This window comes from Stenella coeruleoalba (assembly GCF_951394435.1).
Source record: "Stenella coeruleoalba genome assembly, chromosome: 1".
Taxonomy (NCBI): Eukaryota; Metazoa; Chordata; class Mammalia; order Artiodactyla; family Delphinidae; genus Stenella; species Stenella coeruleoalba.
The window spans coordinates 145039274-145057353 of record NC_137169.1 but is presented as its reverse complement, the minus strand read 5'-3'; the positions used below and the strand labels follow the sequence as shown (position 1 = coordinate 145057353).

Genomic DNA, 18080 nt, shown 5'->3' with positions numbered 1-18080 from the left:
GGGAGGCAGACAGGCGGGCGGAGGCATGGGGCAGGTGGCACCTGCTTCAACTCTGATGAGGAGGCCCAGGTAAGCCGATGGTGGACACTCGAGAGAGCTAGTGTGCTCCATATATGGAGGAGAATGACTTTGTTTGGAGTCGTTGGAGGAAGAGGCCTGCTAACTTTGTAGCGGACGGAAGCCTAGATGCCTGAGGGATTTCTTTTTTAAGGACAAGGAAGGCTGACACTCTCTCTGTTGCTTGCATCCTTGAGACTGAAAACCCTCCAAGTCCCCAAATATTTTCGTGGCAATCAAAGAGAAGGGGCTGAGTTCCACGTCTCAGCTGCAGTGGCACAGAGCAAACAAAACAGCCACAAGGAGAGGCCCAGAGTCCTCAGGCAGGAGGATCACAGCCAGAGCCGACCCCCGACAGCAGAAGCCCCTGGCGACTGACGTGCAGAGGCCCTGGGGAGGCCTTGGGTAAGGAATCTGAGCGGAAATCCCAGTTATGTTTGTAATTCCTCTTTGCTTTTTGTTCAGTTTGTTTCCTTTCCCCCCCTTAGACTGAAGTCTCCTTGAGGGCAAAGATGGTCTCTTCCTTTGCGTCAAGCAGGGCGCACAGCACAGAGGTTTGGGGAGCACTTACCTCTCCTGCCAACTGGGCAAACAGCCTCCTGAATCCATCATCGATGTCGTCCTCGCTGACATCAATCTGGAAGGTGAGGCACAGAAGTGAGACGCAGTGACCAGCGGGCGCCTGCTCTCCCTTCCGAGGTGGCCTCCCCCGCCACCTCAGTTACCCTCTCTCCCTCTCTCAGGCCTGAATTCTAAAGTTACCGGGATTGAGACAAAGGACAGTGTGAGGAAGGAGTTTTTTTTCCAGTTAAAACACATAAGAGGGACTATAAACTATGTGGGAAGGAGTTACACTCTAATTTCTCACATAGGCGTCTTCTCCAACATTCCACCAAAACGGCCTTTTATGATCTAAGTAATGGGGACTCAGAAGTGTAAAGACGAGCTGGCGGGGTCTCGAACGACTCTGAACGTGGCGAGAGCACAGCCGTGAGGCCCTTGGAAATGGCTCCATGTCTCACTGAGTACACGGAGCTTCAGCAGCTGAGGAATAACCATCATCAGGCCGCTGCGGGCACCAGGACAGGGGGAAGAGCGCTCCTTCCCATCTGTGTGCTATCCTTCCTCAACTCTGGACGCTTAGGTTGGGTCTGGAATTCCTGAGTTGCAGTCCTTAAAGCCCTCAGGATTTACCACTGAATCACAACTCCCAGAACTCTAGGGAACCTGAGAAATCTTGTCATGCAACGTTTCCATTTTGTTGATGAGAAAACTGAGGGCCAGAAAGGGGAGTGACAAGACCGCCCACTGCTCAGAGCAGCCTGGTGTCCCATCCTCCAGGCACCCCGTGCGTGTGGGCTACATCCAGGGGACCGTCCAGCCCCACGCAGCGGCCACAGCCGGTGCAGGAGGCGCTCTCGGACTCCCAGGCCAGGGCTGCACCCTAGTTTCAAGCTCTGCTCGTGAAATCCTAGGGGCCTCCTGAACCCTTGGGGTTATTTTCTGCTCCACCGCTCCTGGGTTGTTCAGGACAGAGCGGGTGAAGCTCAAACAGTACGGTACCTCTTCAAGGTTGGCCTCGATTTCGTCGTCAACAACTCTGGAAACAGAAGGAAACTACGTGTCACTGAAAAGGGAGCGTTGCAGAAATCCCGGCTAAAATGAAACTGCGCCGTTAAACCCAGCATGGGGTGGGCACAGGGGTTTTTTCTGCATCCCAAGTTTCTGTGACAACACATCCCCTACAGTAGAAATTACAGTTAGAGATGATCCAAGGAAGTGTCCTGGCTAAAACAACTTGAGAGTCAGACTGTTTTGTTTGCTAGTTTTCAATCTTCATCGAAGAGCACAGGCTTCCCAGGCTCTACGGTGCTGGCGCTCTGGCCTGGAGGGACAGCTTTTAGGCTCCCTCTGAAACGCCCTTTGCCGTCATAAATCTTCACACGGAGAATCCTGCAGTGTACCCTGCTGCCTACTTGCTCTGCCGAGGGTGGGAGAAGGCAGGGAGGCCTGGGTGAGATTTCAGCTGAAGCTCAGGCCCTGGCTAGTTTATCCCACACACAGTCCTGTGTGCAGGGCTGGGTCCTTCTGCTCCACAGAGAGGGAAATTCCTTCTCTGCTGTGCATGGTCTTGGAGCCTGGCGATCCCTGCCCCTCCCGCTCACTGCCCGCCCCCCTCCATCCCACATGGATCTGAGCATGTGGCCCAAGGTCAGAGGGGGACATGGCAGCTGCCACACCCCCTCTTCCCACACCCTGGTCCTCTGGCGTCCAGCCTCCTATCAGTTCTAGAGGGTCTCCAGGGCCTTCCAGTAAATCTTGTGCTTAAGTTGCCCAAGGCTGATTACATCTCACGCAGTCAAGGGCCCAGCTGAACAGACACGGTTAAGCCAGCAGCCATTGTGAATTGAGCCAAAAATGGTCCCTGAACGGCGGGGCTCCAGTGAGGACGGGGGAGCGCCTGGAGACATCTGAGGGACCGCTGGGATTGGCACTTAGACCCTCGGCTCTGCCAGGCTGGTGGGCTGGGGACGCAGGGATTCTACCAGCACTGCCCCAAATGACAGGCATTTGCAATTTGCTCTACAACCATCCCTTTCTCATCAGAAAGATCCCGAGTGTCTATTTTCTTTGCTGACCCGAGGACAGCACTAACGTTCTTCGATACCTCAAGTCCTCACGCTAAGCCTTCGACGCGGGTGGGTACTACAGAAAAAGAAGCTGACGCGGGGGTCCAGGCGGGGCAGGAACAAGGCGTGGGGACGAGGAGGGCTGAACGACCTACTGGTAGTCAGCCTTCTTCTCGGAAAAGACCCGGATGCAGAAGTCCCCGTCCTTGTTGGGCTCGAAGGTGGACGGCACCAGGATGTACTCCCCCGGGGGCAGCTTGAAGCGGTTGAGCACCTCCCGCAGGTTGATGAAGGTGTCCGACCGCTCCCTCGCTCGGTGCGTCAGGAAGAAGCTCTTGCTGAGGTGGACGTTGTTCTGTCCTGTCAACTGGTGAAGAAACAGGAGCAAGAGGGAGTGGAGGGTGGAAAGGGCTCCAAGCACTGTCCTCTCCACTCGAGACAAGAGGCTCACGGCGACAACTCTGCATCATCTTAGATGAAAAGCTAACTTTCTACCCCAAGCACGAGCTCAGAGGCACACATATCAGGAGACCCACATTCACCCCCTGTCTTCAGATGCCCCACCTCTCCACTCGGACAGAGGTCCTCAGCCTTCCCCTTACGACTCAGGGGCATTAAAGTGCCCTCGGCCGGGATCCACTCAGTTCTGTGTGGTAGAGACACACTGACGCAAGCAGCCAGGACCGCGGCGAGGAGGGGGCGCAGCTCTCAAATGTGGGGTGTCAGTCTGACCACGGCATCCACAAAGGCCCAGCACGCCACCAACTGCCCTGTCCTGTGTGTCGACTTGAATAACTGTTGCCTTTAAAAACACACACTGCGACTGTGTCTCACCAGCTCGGTTAAGCCTAACTGTGGGCCTACTAAGTGCTCTCACGTATCACCGCACATCCCAATAGTCTGGCAAGGTGGATGGTTGACCAGTTTTACTGACGAAGAAACTGAAGTCCAGAGAGGACAGGTTAATTGCTCAAGGTCACACAGCTTGCAAATGGCAGAGCTGGGAATGGGGTCCGGGCCTCTTTCTGTGCTCCCCCATCTTATAATACCACTGCAGGGCTCATCATTTCCCTTTAGGCCTGTTTTAAGAGCACTACAGGACTCCAGGAAGAGTCTCCTGCAGCCCCTGGACCACGGACCCTCCACCCGGGACTCAATGTGTGCAGCGGCTTTGCCAGGTCTGGGGAGACAGCATGCCCCGTGGCAACTGCCCCAGCTGCCTTACCCTGTGCTTAGACCCTGGGATCTAGGACCTGAGCAACCTCACTGCAGCCCAGAGGGGCTGGGGACTCATCCTTCATCGCCACCAGCCCCTGCCCAGGCTTCACAAGACCCCCGAGCCAGCAGTCTAAGCCTCTTCCTTGTTGGTGAACCTGAGCCCGCAGGGACAGCGGCTGACGTGAGCCAGACGTACCTCCTCTGGAATCTGCAAATAAAGGAGAACACGCTGAATTCAGACTCTGGAAAAGCTCCAGAAAGAAATGTCACCACTGAGATGGTCTCCTTTGCTACCCCCCTTTCTCTGTAGCTTTACCAATAGGAACTAAGTCAACCCAGTAATTATTTCCCAAGGAACGCAACGTATTCCCACATTTTAAAAAAAATCTTGGGCTTCCCTGGTGGCGCAGTGGTCGGGAGTCCGCCTGCCGATGCAGGGGACACGGTGTTCGAGCCCTGGTCCGGGAAGATCCCACATGCCGCGGAGCGGCTGGGCCCGTGAGCCATGGCCGCTGAGCCTGCGTGTCCGGAGCCTGTGCTCCGCAACGGGAGAGGCCACAGCAGTGAGAGGCCCGCGCACCGCGATGAAGAGTGGCCCCCGCATGCCGCAACTAGAGAAAGCCCTTGCACAGAAACGAAGACCCAACACAGCCACAAATAAATAAGTAAAAAATAAAAATAAAGGAATTCCCTTAAAAAAAAAAAATCTTATGAGCCAGCGATAATGTACATGAGCCCTTAGCACCGTGCTTAACTTATAGAGCAAGAAACCGAGGCCTGGAGCTGTGAAGTGACCTGGCTGACCTGGCTGAGGTCACCCAGCTGCCTGTAGCAAAGCCCACACCCCACCCTCGCCACCAGGGAAAGCAGGGCTGGAGGAAGCAGCACAGGGACACAGCTGCCCCCCGGGGCTGGGGGCCAGCAGGTGCTGGTTCGAAGCTGCTGCCAGCCACATCCATCTGTATTTCCTCAAGCAAGTCGCTTCCCTTCTCTGGCCTCAGTTTCCTTATCTCTAAAATGGGACAGGTGCTTCTTGGCTCTGAAAGCCCATGGCTGGATTTCCAAGTCCGGGCTGTGTGTCACAATTCAGTCTGCATTTTTCTTGCAGCTATTCTGTCCTAGATCTGAAGTCCTCAGCTCCTACTTCAGAGACTGAGAAGCTTGGAATTATGTGCTTTTTTTTTTTTTTTTTTTTTTTGCGGTACACAGGCCTCTCAGTTTTGGCCTCTCCCGTTGCGGAGCACAGGCTCCAGACGCGCAGGCTCAGCGGAATGGCTCACGGGCCCAGCCGCTCCGCGGCACGTGGGATCTTCCCGGATCGGGGCACGAACTCGTGTCCCCTGCATCGGCAGACAGACTCTCAACCACTGCGCCACCAGGGAAGCCCTTATGTGCATTTTTAGAAATGATGGTGCCTGCCCAGCTCCACCTGTTGGTGGGTGAGCAGGCAGATCGTCGCCCCACGGGCGGCAGCCGCGTTTCCCTGCTGGGTGAAGTGAGCAGACAGCCTTCTCCCCGACACTGTGTCTGACTCCTACGCGCCGTGCTGGGAGCCCGGCTCTCAGGGTTCGGTGGGAGACCTGATGTGTAGTATTTGCTAATGTCCATGCTGTACATACTGCCCCCTCCCTGCCGTGGCTGTCTTCAGGCTGCCCACGTGACCTCACTGAATGTCAGGCTGGGAAGAGTGGGCCGGTTCCAGCACATCACTGCGGCCCGCCCATCACACCAAAGTGCACCCCACTTGAGCGGCTCTGAAGTCTTCCTTGCACCCCGCTTCTCCCACTGCTCACCCCAGGCCAGGAGCAGCTCTTCTCTGTGCGGGAGAAGGGAGAGGGGAAGGGACCAGGCCCAGCGTGTTGGGTCAGTTGGTTCGGAATGAAAGGACATGGGGGCAGTGAGAGTGCCTGTGTTGGGCGCGGGGCTCTAGCCGGCTGAGCCCTGGTGGAAGCAGAGGACCAACTGCTCCCCTGCCCCGAGCACGGGCTCTGCCCAGCGGGACGGGACCTGCTGGCTCAGTTCCTGCCCTCACAGTGGCTCCGGACATGGTCCAGCACACTCTGTCCTCGCCTTACATCTGTTCTGTCCTTTGGAGATTGGTGGCCAGCCAGAGTGCCAGGCCTGGGGGAAGTGAGGAGGGACACGGAGGCCACTTGAAAGAGCGGGACTCTCCGGAAGCTGGCTGCAGGGGAAGGGGGGCGGTGGCTCCTGGTGACCCAGACCAATTGCAGGGACCTCCCTGCATGAGTCTCTTAGGACTGGCCTGGCCCATGGCTTTGCTTTTCCTTGGCCAAGCTCCCGGCCTGGGGTCCCATCTCCAGGTCTGCCTCTGGGGTTGGCCTTCCTCGCAGGGGCTGACACGAGCCAAGGTGGAAGGGAAGGAGGAGCCCCAGCCCTGTGGACGCCCCTCCCATACCTCATAGATGCCGAAGCCAATGGTGTGCATGTCCTCGCCCATCTTCCTCTGCCGCCGCCGGTGCTTCTGGATGAGACCCACCAGGAAGGTGCAGCCGTTCTCCCCATCCTCCTGGTCTTCGTCCTCCTCCTCCAGCTTGATCAGGTACTGAGGGTTCATCCAGAAGGTATCTGTAGCCAGAAGGGGCGGGGGTCAGTCACTCAGACCGCAGGAGCCCAGCGTGAACAGGTGTGCATGGGGGGACGAGGGGACGAAGCTGCGCTGGTCGCAGGGGTTGGAGGCTGCTGGGAGAGGGGTGAGGATGGGCAGGTGGGGGTATGGCAGGGCAGAGGAACCATAGACCAGGGCTGGCTGGCAGCCCGTCCGGGTGGCAACAGGCCATGAGCAGTGGAGGGCTGGGGGTTTGTCTGAACCTCACGGGAACCTAAATTAGAAACTCCCCTTTGCAGTTCTCTCTCGCTCGCCCTCAGGCTGGCTGGGCTTGGAGGCATCCTGGAACGGGGTGGTCAGAGCTGAGGCCCAGATCTCCTTTGGCTCAGCTGTGATATCTCCCCGTGGTATCTTCTCACCAGGCTCTAACTCGGGGGTTAGAGATGGCCCAGCTGGCCTGGCTGGGGGGACTTCGGGACTAGGTTTGCACCCCCCTCAATGAACCCAGGGGCCAGGAACATCCTGTGCCCCGTCTCAGCCTCTTGTTCTGTGTCCCTGTCCTCCTGGGCCTGTCCCCTTGCCCACTCCCATGGTGTCTCTGCCCTCCCAACTTTCAAAACCAACTTGCAGGAAGGAGCCGAGATTCATTCATCTTAAGGATAATTAATGTGATCTCCTTCCTTTACCTACTAACATTCTACTTGTGGAGATAAAGGTATCTAGTGTAGGGTTTGGCCAACTATGGCTCTATGGGCTGCTGGCTGCCTGTTTTTACAAGTAAAGTTTTATTAGAACACAGTCATCATATCTGTTCATTTAAGTATGGCTGCCTTCGGGCTACAGCAACATTTGAATAGTTGCCATAGAGACTAGATGGCCCACAGAGCCTAAAGGGTCAACTCTCTGGCCCTTAAGAGAGAGTCTGCCAACCCCTGATCTAGTGGGTAGGAGACATAGTCTTATCTGAGGCAGAGGACCATCCCAGCACCTCTGGAACTTGCTTGGTGGCTGCATACATGAGATGAAGGATTAAAAGCACCAGAGCTGGGCTTCCCTGGTGGTGCAATGGATAAGAATCTGCCTGCCAATGCAGGGGACCCAGGTTCGATCCCTGGTCCGGGAAGATCCCACATGCCACAGAACAACTAAGCCCGTGTGCCACAACCACTGAGCCTGTGCTCTAGAGCCACAATTACTGAAGCCCGCGTGCCTAGAGCCCATGCTCTGCAACCAGAGAAGCCACCGCAATGAGAAGCCTGCGCACCGCAAGGAAGAGTAGCCCCCGCTCGCCACAACTAGAGAAAGCCTGCACACAGCAACAAAGACCCAATGCCGCCAAAAAAAAAAAGCACCAGAGCTAGAGGCACCAATCTGCTAGTCCCAGTCTGACTACTTGCTCTGTGGCCCAGGTATGCCACTGAGAGCCTTGGTTTCCTCATCTGCAACAAGAGAATCAATATATGACCATGAATTGCCATTGCAGTACTTAAAGACTGACTCCACAGTCAGACTGCTCGGGTTCAAATCCCAGGCACAGTGAAGGCTGTGAGGCCTTGGGCAAGTCACTTAACCTCTCCAAGCCTCAGTCCCTTCATCTTAAAGATGGAGATGATAATAAAGTGCCTGCCTCAGAAGGCTGTTGTGAGGATTAAATGGAGTAAATATATTAATAAATCACTTAGCACAATAAATCCTAGCACCCAATGTATGTTTCATAATTGGCAAATGTCATCATGATGGGACAATTTCTGAGTGGGAGAGGGCAGGGGAGGACTGGGCCATTGAGGCAGAAGGGTCAGGGGAATAAACAAACGATAAACCAGAGGAGGAGTCCTTGCCCCCATCTGAGCAGGACCCCATCAACACCTGCTGAGTGAATTGGGCACAAGAGGATTGCCAGGCAACAACCAGGGTCTGGATGTGCAGAGGTCCAGTGGGTGAGGTCCCCCTGCTGGGCTAGGCCGCGTGGGCTTCGTGTGGATAAAGTAGCCCATGGGGGTTTCCCTGGTGGTGCACTGGTTGAGAGTCCGCCTGCTGATGCAGGGGACACAGGTTCGTGCCCCGGTCCGGGAAGATCCCACATGCCGCGGAGCGGCTGGGCCCGTGAGCCATGGCCGCTGAGCCTGCGCGTCCGGAGCCTGTGCTCCGCAACGGGAGAGGCCACAACAGTGAGAGGCCCGCGTACCGCAAAAAAAAACAACAAAAAAAGTTGCCCATGGGTATGAAGTGGGATTGACACTGCCTCAGTGGGCGAGGCCGTGGCATCAGGGAAGCTGGAGAGGAATCACAGAAACAGCACGTCTTGGGTTCTGCGTGGGCAGGGAGACAAGTGAGTGCAGAAGGCAAGGGGCTGAGGGGACAAGAAGGGTGTTGAGGTGGAGACTCAGGGAGAAGAGGCAGAGGGTCCTGGAGGGTAGGAGCGGCCAGGATGGGGTGCAGCACACCAGGGTGGGACAGTGGCAGGGTGCTCACTCGGGTAGTTCCTGCAGCCGCCGGCGGTGGAGCCCCGCCTCCAGTTCCCATCCATCTTGGTGAGTTTCCACTTCTTGTAGGTGTCACTGGTCAGCGTGTCAGGGGTCAGGTTGCAGATCTCCAGGCGGGAATAGTGCCTCAGGAAGTCGTTGAAAGACATCCTGCAAAAGCAGGGACGCAGCACCCAGGTTGCCGGAGGACACGATGATAAGCCTGGACCTTCCGCCCAAGGCCAGACTAGGACCCAGTCAGGGCCAGGCAGAGCTGCTAGGAGACAGCACGTCGGGGCCACATGGCCACCAGGTCCGCCACTGGAAGGCGCCAATTCTAGTCCTGGTGCTACCACCTTCTAGACAGGTGACCTTCAGCAAGTTACTTAAGCCTCTATGAAACTCAGAACCCTCATCTGTAAAAATGGGGGCCACGTGCATCAAATGAGACAAAATACGGCTGCTCATTTGGTAAAACGCCACTACTGTGCAGACGTAGGTGGTCCCAGAGTAGCACAGACACAGCCGCGTGGGCCCCACTGCTACTCTCCAAGGGAGCCATTTCTTGAGGCCTCGGCATGAATCTCTAGGAACTGGTTAGGAGAAAGGCCCACCTTCCCCCTCTTTTCTCTTGGGACCTGAACATGCCTGCAGGGATTCTTAGCCTTCTCTGCTGAGCTGCTCAGCTTTGAAACCCTACTGCTGAGATGGACAAACTGAAGAGGTTCAAGAATTGTTTTGTTCAAGGTCTTATAGTGAATTTAAAACAACAACAAAACCAGGATCCCACGCCCCTGCTCCCTCAACACGATAATCTCACTCATTTTCTAGTAAAGATCAGACACCTCTTTCCCTAACGCCTAAGAATCTTACCAGAATTCCCCATCTTCCTGCCGCCTGGTCAGCCTTTCCCTCTCCTCTGGGTCAATAGTGGTCCAGTTTGGGCAGCTGGAAAACCAAGCAATGGGAGAGGCATTAGAAACTAGTGTGGGACGATGACTTCTCCCCAAGATGCCCCAAAGTTGAGGACCGGGGACATGCTCTCCCACCTGAGGGCTCAGACCCCAGTAAGGGAGGGAAGTAACACACGGGTGGCTGAGAGGTACAGGGCAGCAAGGTGAGAGGATACATTGTCCTGGAAGATGGTGGCAAGGAAGATTCCAGAAGATGAACACAGCCCATCAGAGAGACATGAAGTAGCATCAGTGGCCCAAACTGAGATGGGCCTGTCAGCTCTTTTAAGGGGCGATTGGAAATTCGATGTAGGGGAGGGGCGCTCATCTTGGTCTCTGTGGCTGGCCTGCAGTCCCGGGCAGGCGTCTCTATGCCATGGCAGAGGCCGCCAGGGAAAAGGTGAAGAACCGTGGGTGCTGGGCTGTGGAGGGGCACGGGGAGACGGGAGCAGAGGAAGACCATGAGAGGGGCTCACAGAGTTCACCCCAGAGAGTCGAAGGTCTAACAGGCCTACCAGGAACCCTGGACATCAACAGAAGGACTTCTCTCTGGTCACAGGCACAACGTTTACATCCTTGGGATAGAACGAGTGCTTAGGGGAGGAAGGGTGTATTTTTTCCCTGAAGATCCAATAGCAAGGTGACGCCGAGCTAGGGAAGGGAGGAACCATGAGGTGATGAAAGGATGAGCATCCCAGGAGCCCTTGTAAAGGCACCCAGACGGCTGGAGTGCACTGCTTAAGAGCCTAGAGGGCCACCAGCCCCCGGGGTCCCACTCGGGGTGGCCTGTGCTCTCGGGGATTTATTCTCAGCACGGCTACCATGCCCCCCCCCTCCTCAGCTCCCCAGAGACCCCTGGAAAGAGTGCCCCCACGCCGGCTCCCGAACCTGCCCTACTCACTTGTCGTTCCACTGCCCGGTCCACTCCACCTCTCCCCAGGGATTCCGGATGCGGATCAGCTTCTGCAGGCTTCCTCTGCTTTCCACCTGCAGGAGGGGTGGGGGAAGGAGAGGAGAGAGATGTTGAGTTCAAGCCAGGCCTGGAGGTTCTCCGGCCCAAAGCCCCTTTTTCTCCATGAGCCAGGGGCAGGAGGCGTCAAGTCCATGTAATAAGGGGGATCGCAAAAGGGAGAGGGCCTTGACTCCCAGACCCTCGCTGCTGCTCGTCTTGGGCAGCTCCCAGGGTCTGGCCCTTGGAGGACCAGGGCTCTTTTTTTTTTTTGCGGCACGCGGGCCTCTCGCTGCTGTGGCCTCTCCCGTTGCGGAGCACAGGCTCCGGACACGCAGGCTCAGCGGACATGGCTCACGGGCCCAGCCGCTCCGCGGCATGTGGGATCTTCCCGGCCCGGGGCACGAACCCGTGTCCTCTGCATCGGCAGGTGGACTCCCAACCACTGCGCCACCAGGGAAGCCGCAAGGACCAGGGCTCTTTAACCTCTATCCTGAGTCTGAGGCACAAATGTGCTTGTTCTAGATGCTGAATTGGCACGTCACCTCTGAACCTTAGTTTAACTAACTATAATAGCATGTACTTTTGTCACGGGAGCTCCATCAAATGAACACTGGTGATGACAAGCAAATGCAGTGCATGAATCTTGATTAAACCCTGGACTGGGGGCATCGAGGGTACTCTAAAGGACATTTTGGAGCAACTGGGAAAATGTTTACATGGACTATATATTAGATCATGCTATTGAATTAATGTTTATTTCTTCAGCATGAAAATAGTACTGGGATTATGTAAGAGAGTGTCCTTATGGGTAGGAGATAAATGCTGAAGTATTCAGGAGTGAAGCGTCTGTTGTGACATCTGCAATTTACTTCCAAATGGCTCAGAAAGGAAGTACACATACATAGAGACAAAACAGATGTGGAAAATTTCAACCACTGTTGAATCTGGAAAAATAGCATTTGGATGTTTATTACACTATTCTGTCAACTTTTCTGTAGACTTGAAATTTTTCAAAATAAAAAGATATATGCGGTGGTGTTAAAAAAAATAAAGAGAGAGAGAGGGCACTGCACATGTCAGAAGACCTGGGATCTAGTCCGGGTTTTGTAATTAACAGTGGATGGTGGCTACCTTATAGTATAAAAACAAACAAAAACCGCCAGCAAAATCCAGGACAGCGACCTGCTTGGACACAATGTGTCAGGTGCAGTCTGAGTGCTTTACATATATTAACTTGTTTGAATCACCTCAACAACCTGCAATGGATGTTATTTTTTTTAATTAATTAATTAATCAATTTTTGGCTGCGTTGGGTCTTCGTTGCTGTGCGTGGGCTTTCTCTAGTTGCAGCGAGCGGGGGCTACTCTTTGTTGCAGTGCGTGGGCTTCTCATTGCAGTGGCTTCTCTTGTTGTGGAGCACGGGCTCTAGGCGTACAGGCTTCAGTAGTTGTGGCACGTGGGCTCAGTAGTTGTGGCTCATGGGCTCTAGAGCGCAGGCTCAGTACTTGTGGCGCACGGGCTTAGTTGCTCCACAGCATATGGCATCTTCCCGGACCAGGGCTCGAACCCGTGTTCCCTGCACTGGCAGGCGGATTCTTAACCACTGCACCACCAGGGAAGTCCCTACAATGGATATTATTATTACTGTTTCTAATTTAAATCTGAGGAAACTAGGGGGCAGAAGAGAGCTTAAATAACTGCCCAAGGCCACACAGCTGGCAAGCAGAGTCAGATTTGACCACTACAGTAATTGGGGCACCAATGCTTCTGTGAGATCAAATGTGAAAGCACTTTTTTTGTTGTTTTTTTTATGTTAGTTTCAGCTTCACAACAAAATGAATCAGTTATATATATACACATATGTTCCCATATCTCTTCCCGCTTGCGTCTCCCTCCCTCCCACCCTCCCTATCCCACCCCTCCAGGCGGTCACAAAGCACAGAGCTGATCTCCCTGTGCTATGCGCCTGCTTCCCAATAGCTATCTACCTTACGTTTGGTAGTGTATATATGTCCATGCCTCTCTCTCGCTTTGTCACAGTTTACCCTTCCCCCTCCCCATATCCTCAAGTCCATTCTCTAGTAAGTCTGTGTCTTTATTCCTGTTTCACCCCTAGGTTCTTCATGACATTTTTTTTCCTTAAATTCCATATATATGTGTTAGCATACGGTATTTGTCTTTCTCTTTCTGACTTACTTCACTCTGTATGACAGACTCTAGGTCCATCCACCTCATTACAAATAGCTCAATTTCGTTTCTTTTTATGGCTCAGTAATATTCAATTGTATATATGTGCCACATCTTCTTTATCCATTCATCCGATGATGGACATTTAGGTTGTTTCCATCTCCGGGCTATTGTAAATAGAGCTGCAATGAACATTTTCGTACATGACTCTTTTTGAATTACGGTTTTCTCAGGGTATATGCCCAGTAGTGGGATTGCTGGGTCATATGGTAGTTCTATTTGTAGTTTTTAAAGGAACCTCCATACTGTTCTCCACAGTGGCTGTATCAATTTACATTCCCACCAACAGTGTAAGAGGGTTCCGTTTCCTCCACACCCTCTCCAGCATTTATTGTTTCTAGATTTTTTGATGATGGCCATTCTGACTGGTGTGAGATGATACCTCATTGTAGTTTTGATTTGCATTTCTCTAATGATTAGTGATGTTGAGCATTCTTTCATGTGTTTGTTGGCAGTCTGTATATCTTCTTTGGAGAAATGTCTATTTAGGTCTTCTGCCCATTTTTGGATTGGGTTGTTTGTTTTTTTGTTATTAAGCTGCATGAGCCGCTTATAAATTTTGGAGATTAATCCTCTGTCAGTTGCTTCATTTGCAAATATTTTCTCCCATTCTGAGGGTTGTCTTTTGGTCTTGTTTATGGTTTCCTTTGCTGCGCAAAAGCTTTTAAGTTTCATTAGGTCCCATTTGTTTATTTTTGTTTTTATTTCCATTTCTCTAGGAGGTGGGTCAAAAAGGACCTTGCTGTGATTTATGTCATAGAGTGTCCTGCCTATGTTTTCCTCTAAGAGTTTGATAGTTTCTGGCCTTACATTTAGGTCTTTAATCCACCTTGAGCTTATCTTTGTGCAGGGTGTTAGGGAGTGATACAATCTCATACTTTTACATGCACCTGTCCAGTTTTCCCAGCACCACTTATTGAAGAGGCTGTCCTTTCTCCACTGTACATTCCTGCCTCCTTTATCATAGATATGGTGACCATATGTGCGTGGGTTTATCTCTGGGCTTTCTATCCTGTTCCAGTGATCTGTATTTCTGTTTTTGTGCCAGTACAATACTGTCTTGATTACTGTAGCTTTGTAGTATAGTCTGAAGTCAGGAAGCCTGATTCTTCCAGCTCCGTTTTTCGTTCTCAAGATTGCTTTTGCTATTCGGGGTCTTTTGTGTTTCCATACAAATTGTGAAATTTTTTGTTCTAGTTCTGTGAAAAATGCTAGTGGTAGTTTGATAGGGATTGCATTGAATCTGCAGATTGCTTTGGGTAGTAGAGTCATTTTCACAATGTTGATTCTTCCAATCCAAGACCATGGTATATCTGTCTATCTATTTGTATCATCTTTAATTTCTTTCATCAGTGTCTTATAATTTTCTGCATACAGGTCTTTTGTCTCCATAGGTAGGCTTATTCCTAGATATTTTATTCTTTTTGTTGCAATGGTAAATGGGAGTGTTTTGTTGATTTCACTTTCAGATTTTTCATCTTTAGTGTATAGGAATGCCAGAGATTTCTGTGCATTAATTTTGAATTCTGCTACTTTACCAAATTCATTGATTAGCTCTAGTAGTTTTCTGGTAGCATCTTTAGGATTCTCTATGTATAGTATCATGTCATCTGCAAATAGTGACAGCTTTACTTCTTCTTTTCCTATTTGGATTCCTTTTATTTCCTTTTCTTCTCTGATTGCTGTGGCTAAAACTTCCAAAACTATGTTGAATAAGAGTGGTGAGAGTGGGCAACCTTGTCCTGTTCCTGATCTTAGTGGAAATGCTTTCAGTTTTTCACCATTGAGGACGATGTTGGCTGTGGGTTTGTCATATATGGCCTTTATTATGTTGAGGAAAGTTCCCTCTATGCCTACTTTCTGCAGGGTTTTTATCATAAATCGGTGTTGAATTTTGTCAAAAGCTTTCTCTGCCTCTATTGAGATGATCATATGGTTTTTCTCCTTCAATTTGTTAATATGGTGTATCACGTTGATTGATTTGTGTATATTGAAGAACCCTTGCATTCCTGGAATAAACCCCACTTGATCATGGGGTATGATCCGTTTAATGTGCTGTTGGATTCTGTTTGGTAGTATTTTGTTGAGGATTTTTGCATCTATGTTCATCAGTGATATTGGCCTGTAATTTTCTTTCTTTGTGACATCCTTGTCTGGTTTTGGTATCAGGGTGATGGTGGCCTCGTAGAATGAGTTGGGGAGTGTTCCTCCCTCTGCTATATTTTGGAAGAGTTTGAGAAGGATAGGTGATAGCTCTTCTATAAATGTTTGATAGAATTCGCCTGTGAAGCCATCTGGTCCTGGGCTTTTGTTTGTTGGAAGATTTTTAATCACAGTTTCAATTTCAGTGCTTGTGATTGGTCTGTTCATATTTTCTATTTCTTCCTGATTCAGTCTTGGCAGGTTGTGCCTTTCTAAGAACTTGTCCATTTCTTCCAGGTTGTCCATTTTATTGGCATAGAGTTGCTCGTAGTAATCTCTCGTGATCTTTTGTATTTCTGCAGTGTCAGTTGTTACTTCTCCTTTTTCATTTCTAATTCTATTGATTTGAGTCTTCTCCCTTTTTTTCTTGATGAGTCTGGCTAATGGTTTATCAATTTTGTTTATCCTTTCAAAGAACCAGCTTTCAGTTTTATTGATCTTTGCTATCGTTTCTTTCATTTCTTTTTCATTTATTTCTGATGTGATCTTTATGCTTTCTTTCCTTCTGCTAACTTTGGGTTTTTTTTGTTCTTCTTTCTCTAATTGCTTTAGGTGCAAGGTTAGGTTGTTTATTCGAGATGTTTCCTGTTTCTTAAGTAGGATTGTATTGCTATAAACTTCCCTCTTAGAACTGCTTTTGCTGCATCCCATAGATTTTGAGTCGTCGTGTCTCCATTGTCATTTGTTTCTTGGTATTTTTTTATTTCCTCTTTGATTTCTTCCGTGATCACTTCGTTATTAAGTAGTGTATTGTTTAGCCTCCATGTGTTTGTATTTTTTACAGATCTTTTCCTGTAATTGATATCTAGTCGCATAGCGTTGTGGTCGGAAAATATACTTGATACAATTTCAGTTTTCTTAAATTTACCAAGGCTTGATTTGTGACCCAAGATATGATCTATCCTGGAGAATGTTCCATGAGCAGTTGAGAAAAATGGGTATTCTGTTGTTTTTGGATGGAATGTCCTATAAATATCAATTAAGTCCATCTTGTTTAATGTATCATTTAAAGCTTGTGTTTCCTTATTTATTTTCATTTTGGATGATCTGTCCATTGGTGAAAGTGGGGTGTTAAAGTCCCCTACTATGAATGTGTTACTGTCGATTTCCCCTTTTATGGCTGTTAGTATTTGCCTTATGTATTGAGGTGCTCCTATGTTGGGTGCATAAATATTTACAATTGTTATATCTTCTTATTGGATCGATCCCTTGATTATTATGTAGTGTCCTTCTTTGTCTCTTCTAATAGCCTGTATTTTAAAGTCTATTTTGTCTGATACGAGAATTGCTACTCCAGCTTTCTTTTGGTTTCCATTTGCATGAAATACCTTTTTCCATCCCCTTTCAGTCTGTATGTGTCTCTAGGTCTGAAGTGGGTCTCTTCTAGACACCAAATATATGCGTCTTGTTTTTGTATCCATTCAGCCAATCTGTGTCTTTTGGTGGGAGCATTCAGTCCATTTACATTTAAGGTAATATCGATATGTATGTTCCTATTCCCATTTTCTTAATTGTTTTGGGTTCGTTATTGTAGGTCTTTTCCTTCTCTTGTGTTTCTTGCCTAGAGAAGTTCTTTTAGCAGTTGTTGTAGAGCTGGTTTGGTGGTGCTGAACTCTCTCAGCTTTTGCTTGTCTGTAAAGGTTTTAATTTCTCCATCAAATCTGAATGAGATCCTTGCTGGGTAGAGTAATCTTGGTTGCAGGTTTTTCTCCTTCATCACTTTCAATATGTCCTGCCACTCCCTTCTGGCTTGCGGAGTTTCTGCTGAAAGATCAGCTGTTAACCTTATGGGGATTCCCTTGTGTGTTATTTGTTGTTTTTCCCTTGCTGCTTTTAATATGTTTTCTTTGTATTTAATTTTTGACAGTTTGATTAATATGTGTCTTGGCGTATTTCTCCTTGGATTTATCCTGTATGGGACTCTCTGTGCTTCCTTGACTTGATTAACTATTTCCTTTCCCATATTAGGGAAGTTTTCAACTATAATCTTTCAAATATTTTCTCAGTCCCTTTCTTTTTCTCTTCTTCTTCTGGAACCCCTGTAATTCGAATGTTGGTGCGTTTAATATTGTCCCAGAGGTCTCTGAGACTGTCCTCAGTTCTTTTCATCCTTGTTTCTTTATTCTGCTCTGCAGTAGTTATTTCCACTATTTTATCTTCCAGGTCACTTATCCGTTCTTCTGCCTTCTGCTATTGATCCCATCTAGAGTATTTTCATTTCATTTATTGTGTTGTTCATCATTGTTTGTTTCATCTTTAGTTCTTCTAGGTCCTTGTTAACTGTTTCTTGCATTTTGTCTATTCTATTTCCAAGATTTTTGATCATCTTTACTATCATTATTCTGAATTCTTTTTCAGGTAGACTGCCTATTTCCTCTTCATTTGTTAGGTGTGGTGGGTTTTTATCTTGCTCCTTCATCTGCTGTGTGTTTTTCTATCTTTTCATTTTGCTTATCTTACTGTGTTTGGGGTCTCCTTTTTGCAGGCTGAAGGTTCGTAGTTACTGTTGTTTTTGGTGTCTGTCCCCAGTGGCTAAGGTTGGTTCAGTGGGTTGTGTAGGCTTCCTGGTGGAGGGTACTAGTGCCTGTGTTCTGGTGGATGAGGCTGGATCTTGTCTTTCTGGTGGGCAGGTCCACGTCTGGTGGTGTGTTTTGGGGTGTCTGTAGACTTATTATGATTTTGGGCAGCCTCCCTGCTAATGGGTGGGGTTGTGTTCCTGTCTTGCTAGTTGTTTGGCATAGGATGTCCAGCACTGTAGCTTGCTGGTCGTTGAGTGAAGCTGGGTGCTAGCGT

The 18080-nt window shown here is 49.9% G+C and overlaps 1 protein-coding gene across 1 annotated transcript in view; it reads right to left on the bottom strand.

Annotated features, from left to right (window-relative positions):
* CAPN2 (calpain 2) overlaps positions 1-18080 on the bottom strand; it is a 63112-nt gene that overhangs the window by 9529 nt on the left and 35503 nt on the right. Inside the window, exons 7-14 of the mRNA XM_079925586.1 lie at positions 10788-10873; positions 9807-9881; positions 8944-9104; positions 6322-6491; positions 4102-4113; positions 2843-3054; positions 1621-1657; positions 629-694 (exon numbers count right to left, since the gene is read on the bottom strand). Coding sequence (XP_079781712.1) covers positions 629-694; positions 1621-1657; positions 2843-3054; positions 4102-4113; positions 6322-6491; positions 8944-9104; positions 9807-9881; positions 10788-10873 — 819 coding nt within the window. The remainder of the gene's footprint in view (positions 1-628; positions 695-1620; positions 1658-2842; positions 3055-4101; positions 4114-6321; positions 6492-8943; positions 9105-9806; positions 9882-10787; positions 10874-18080) is intronic.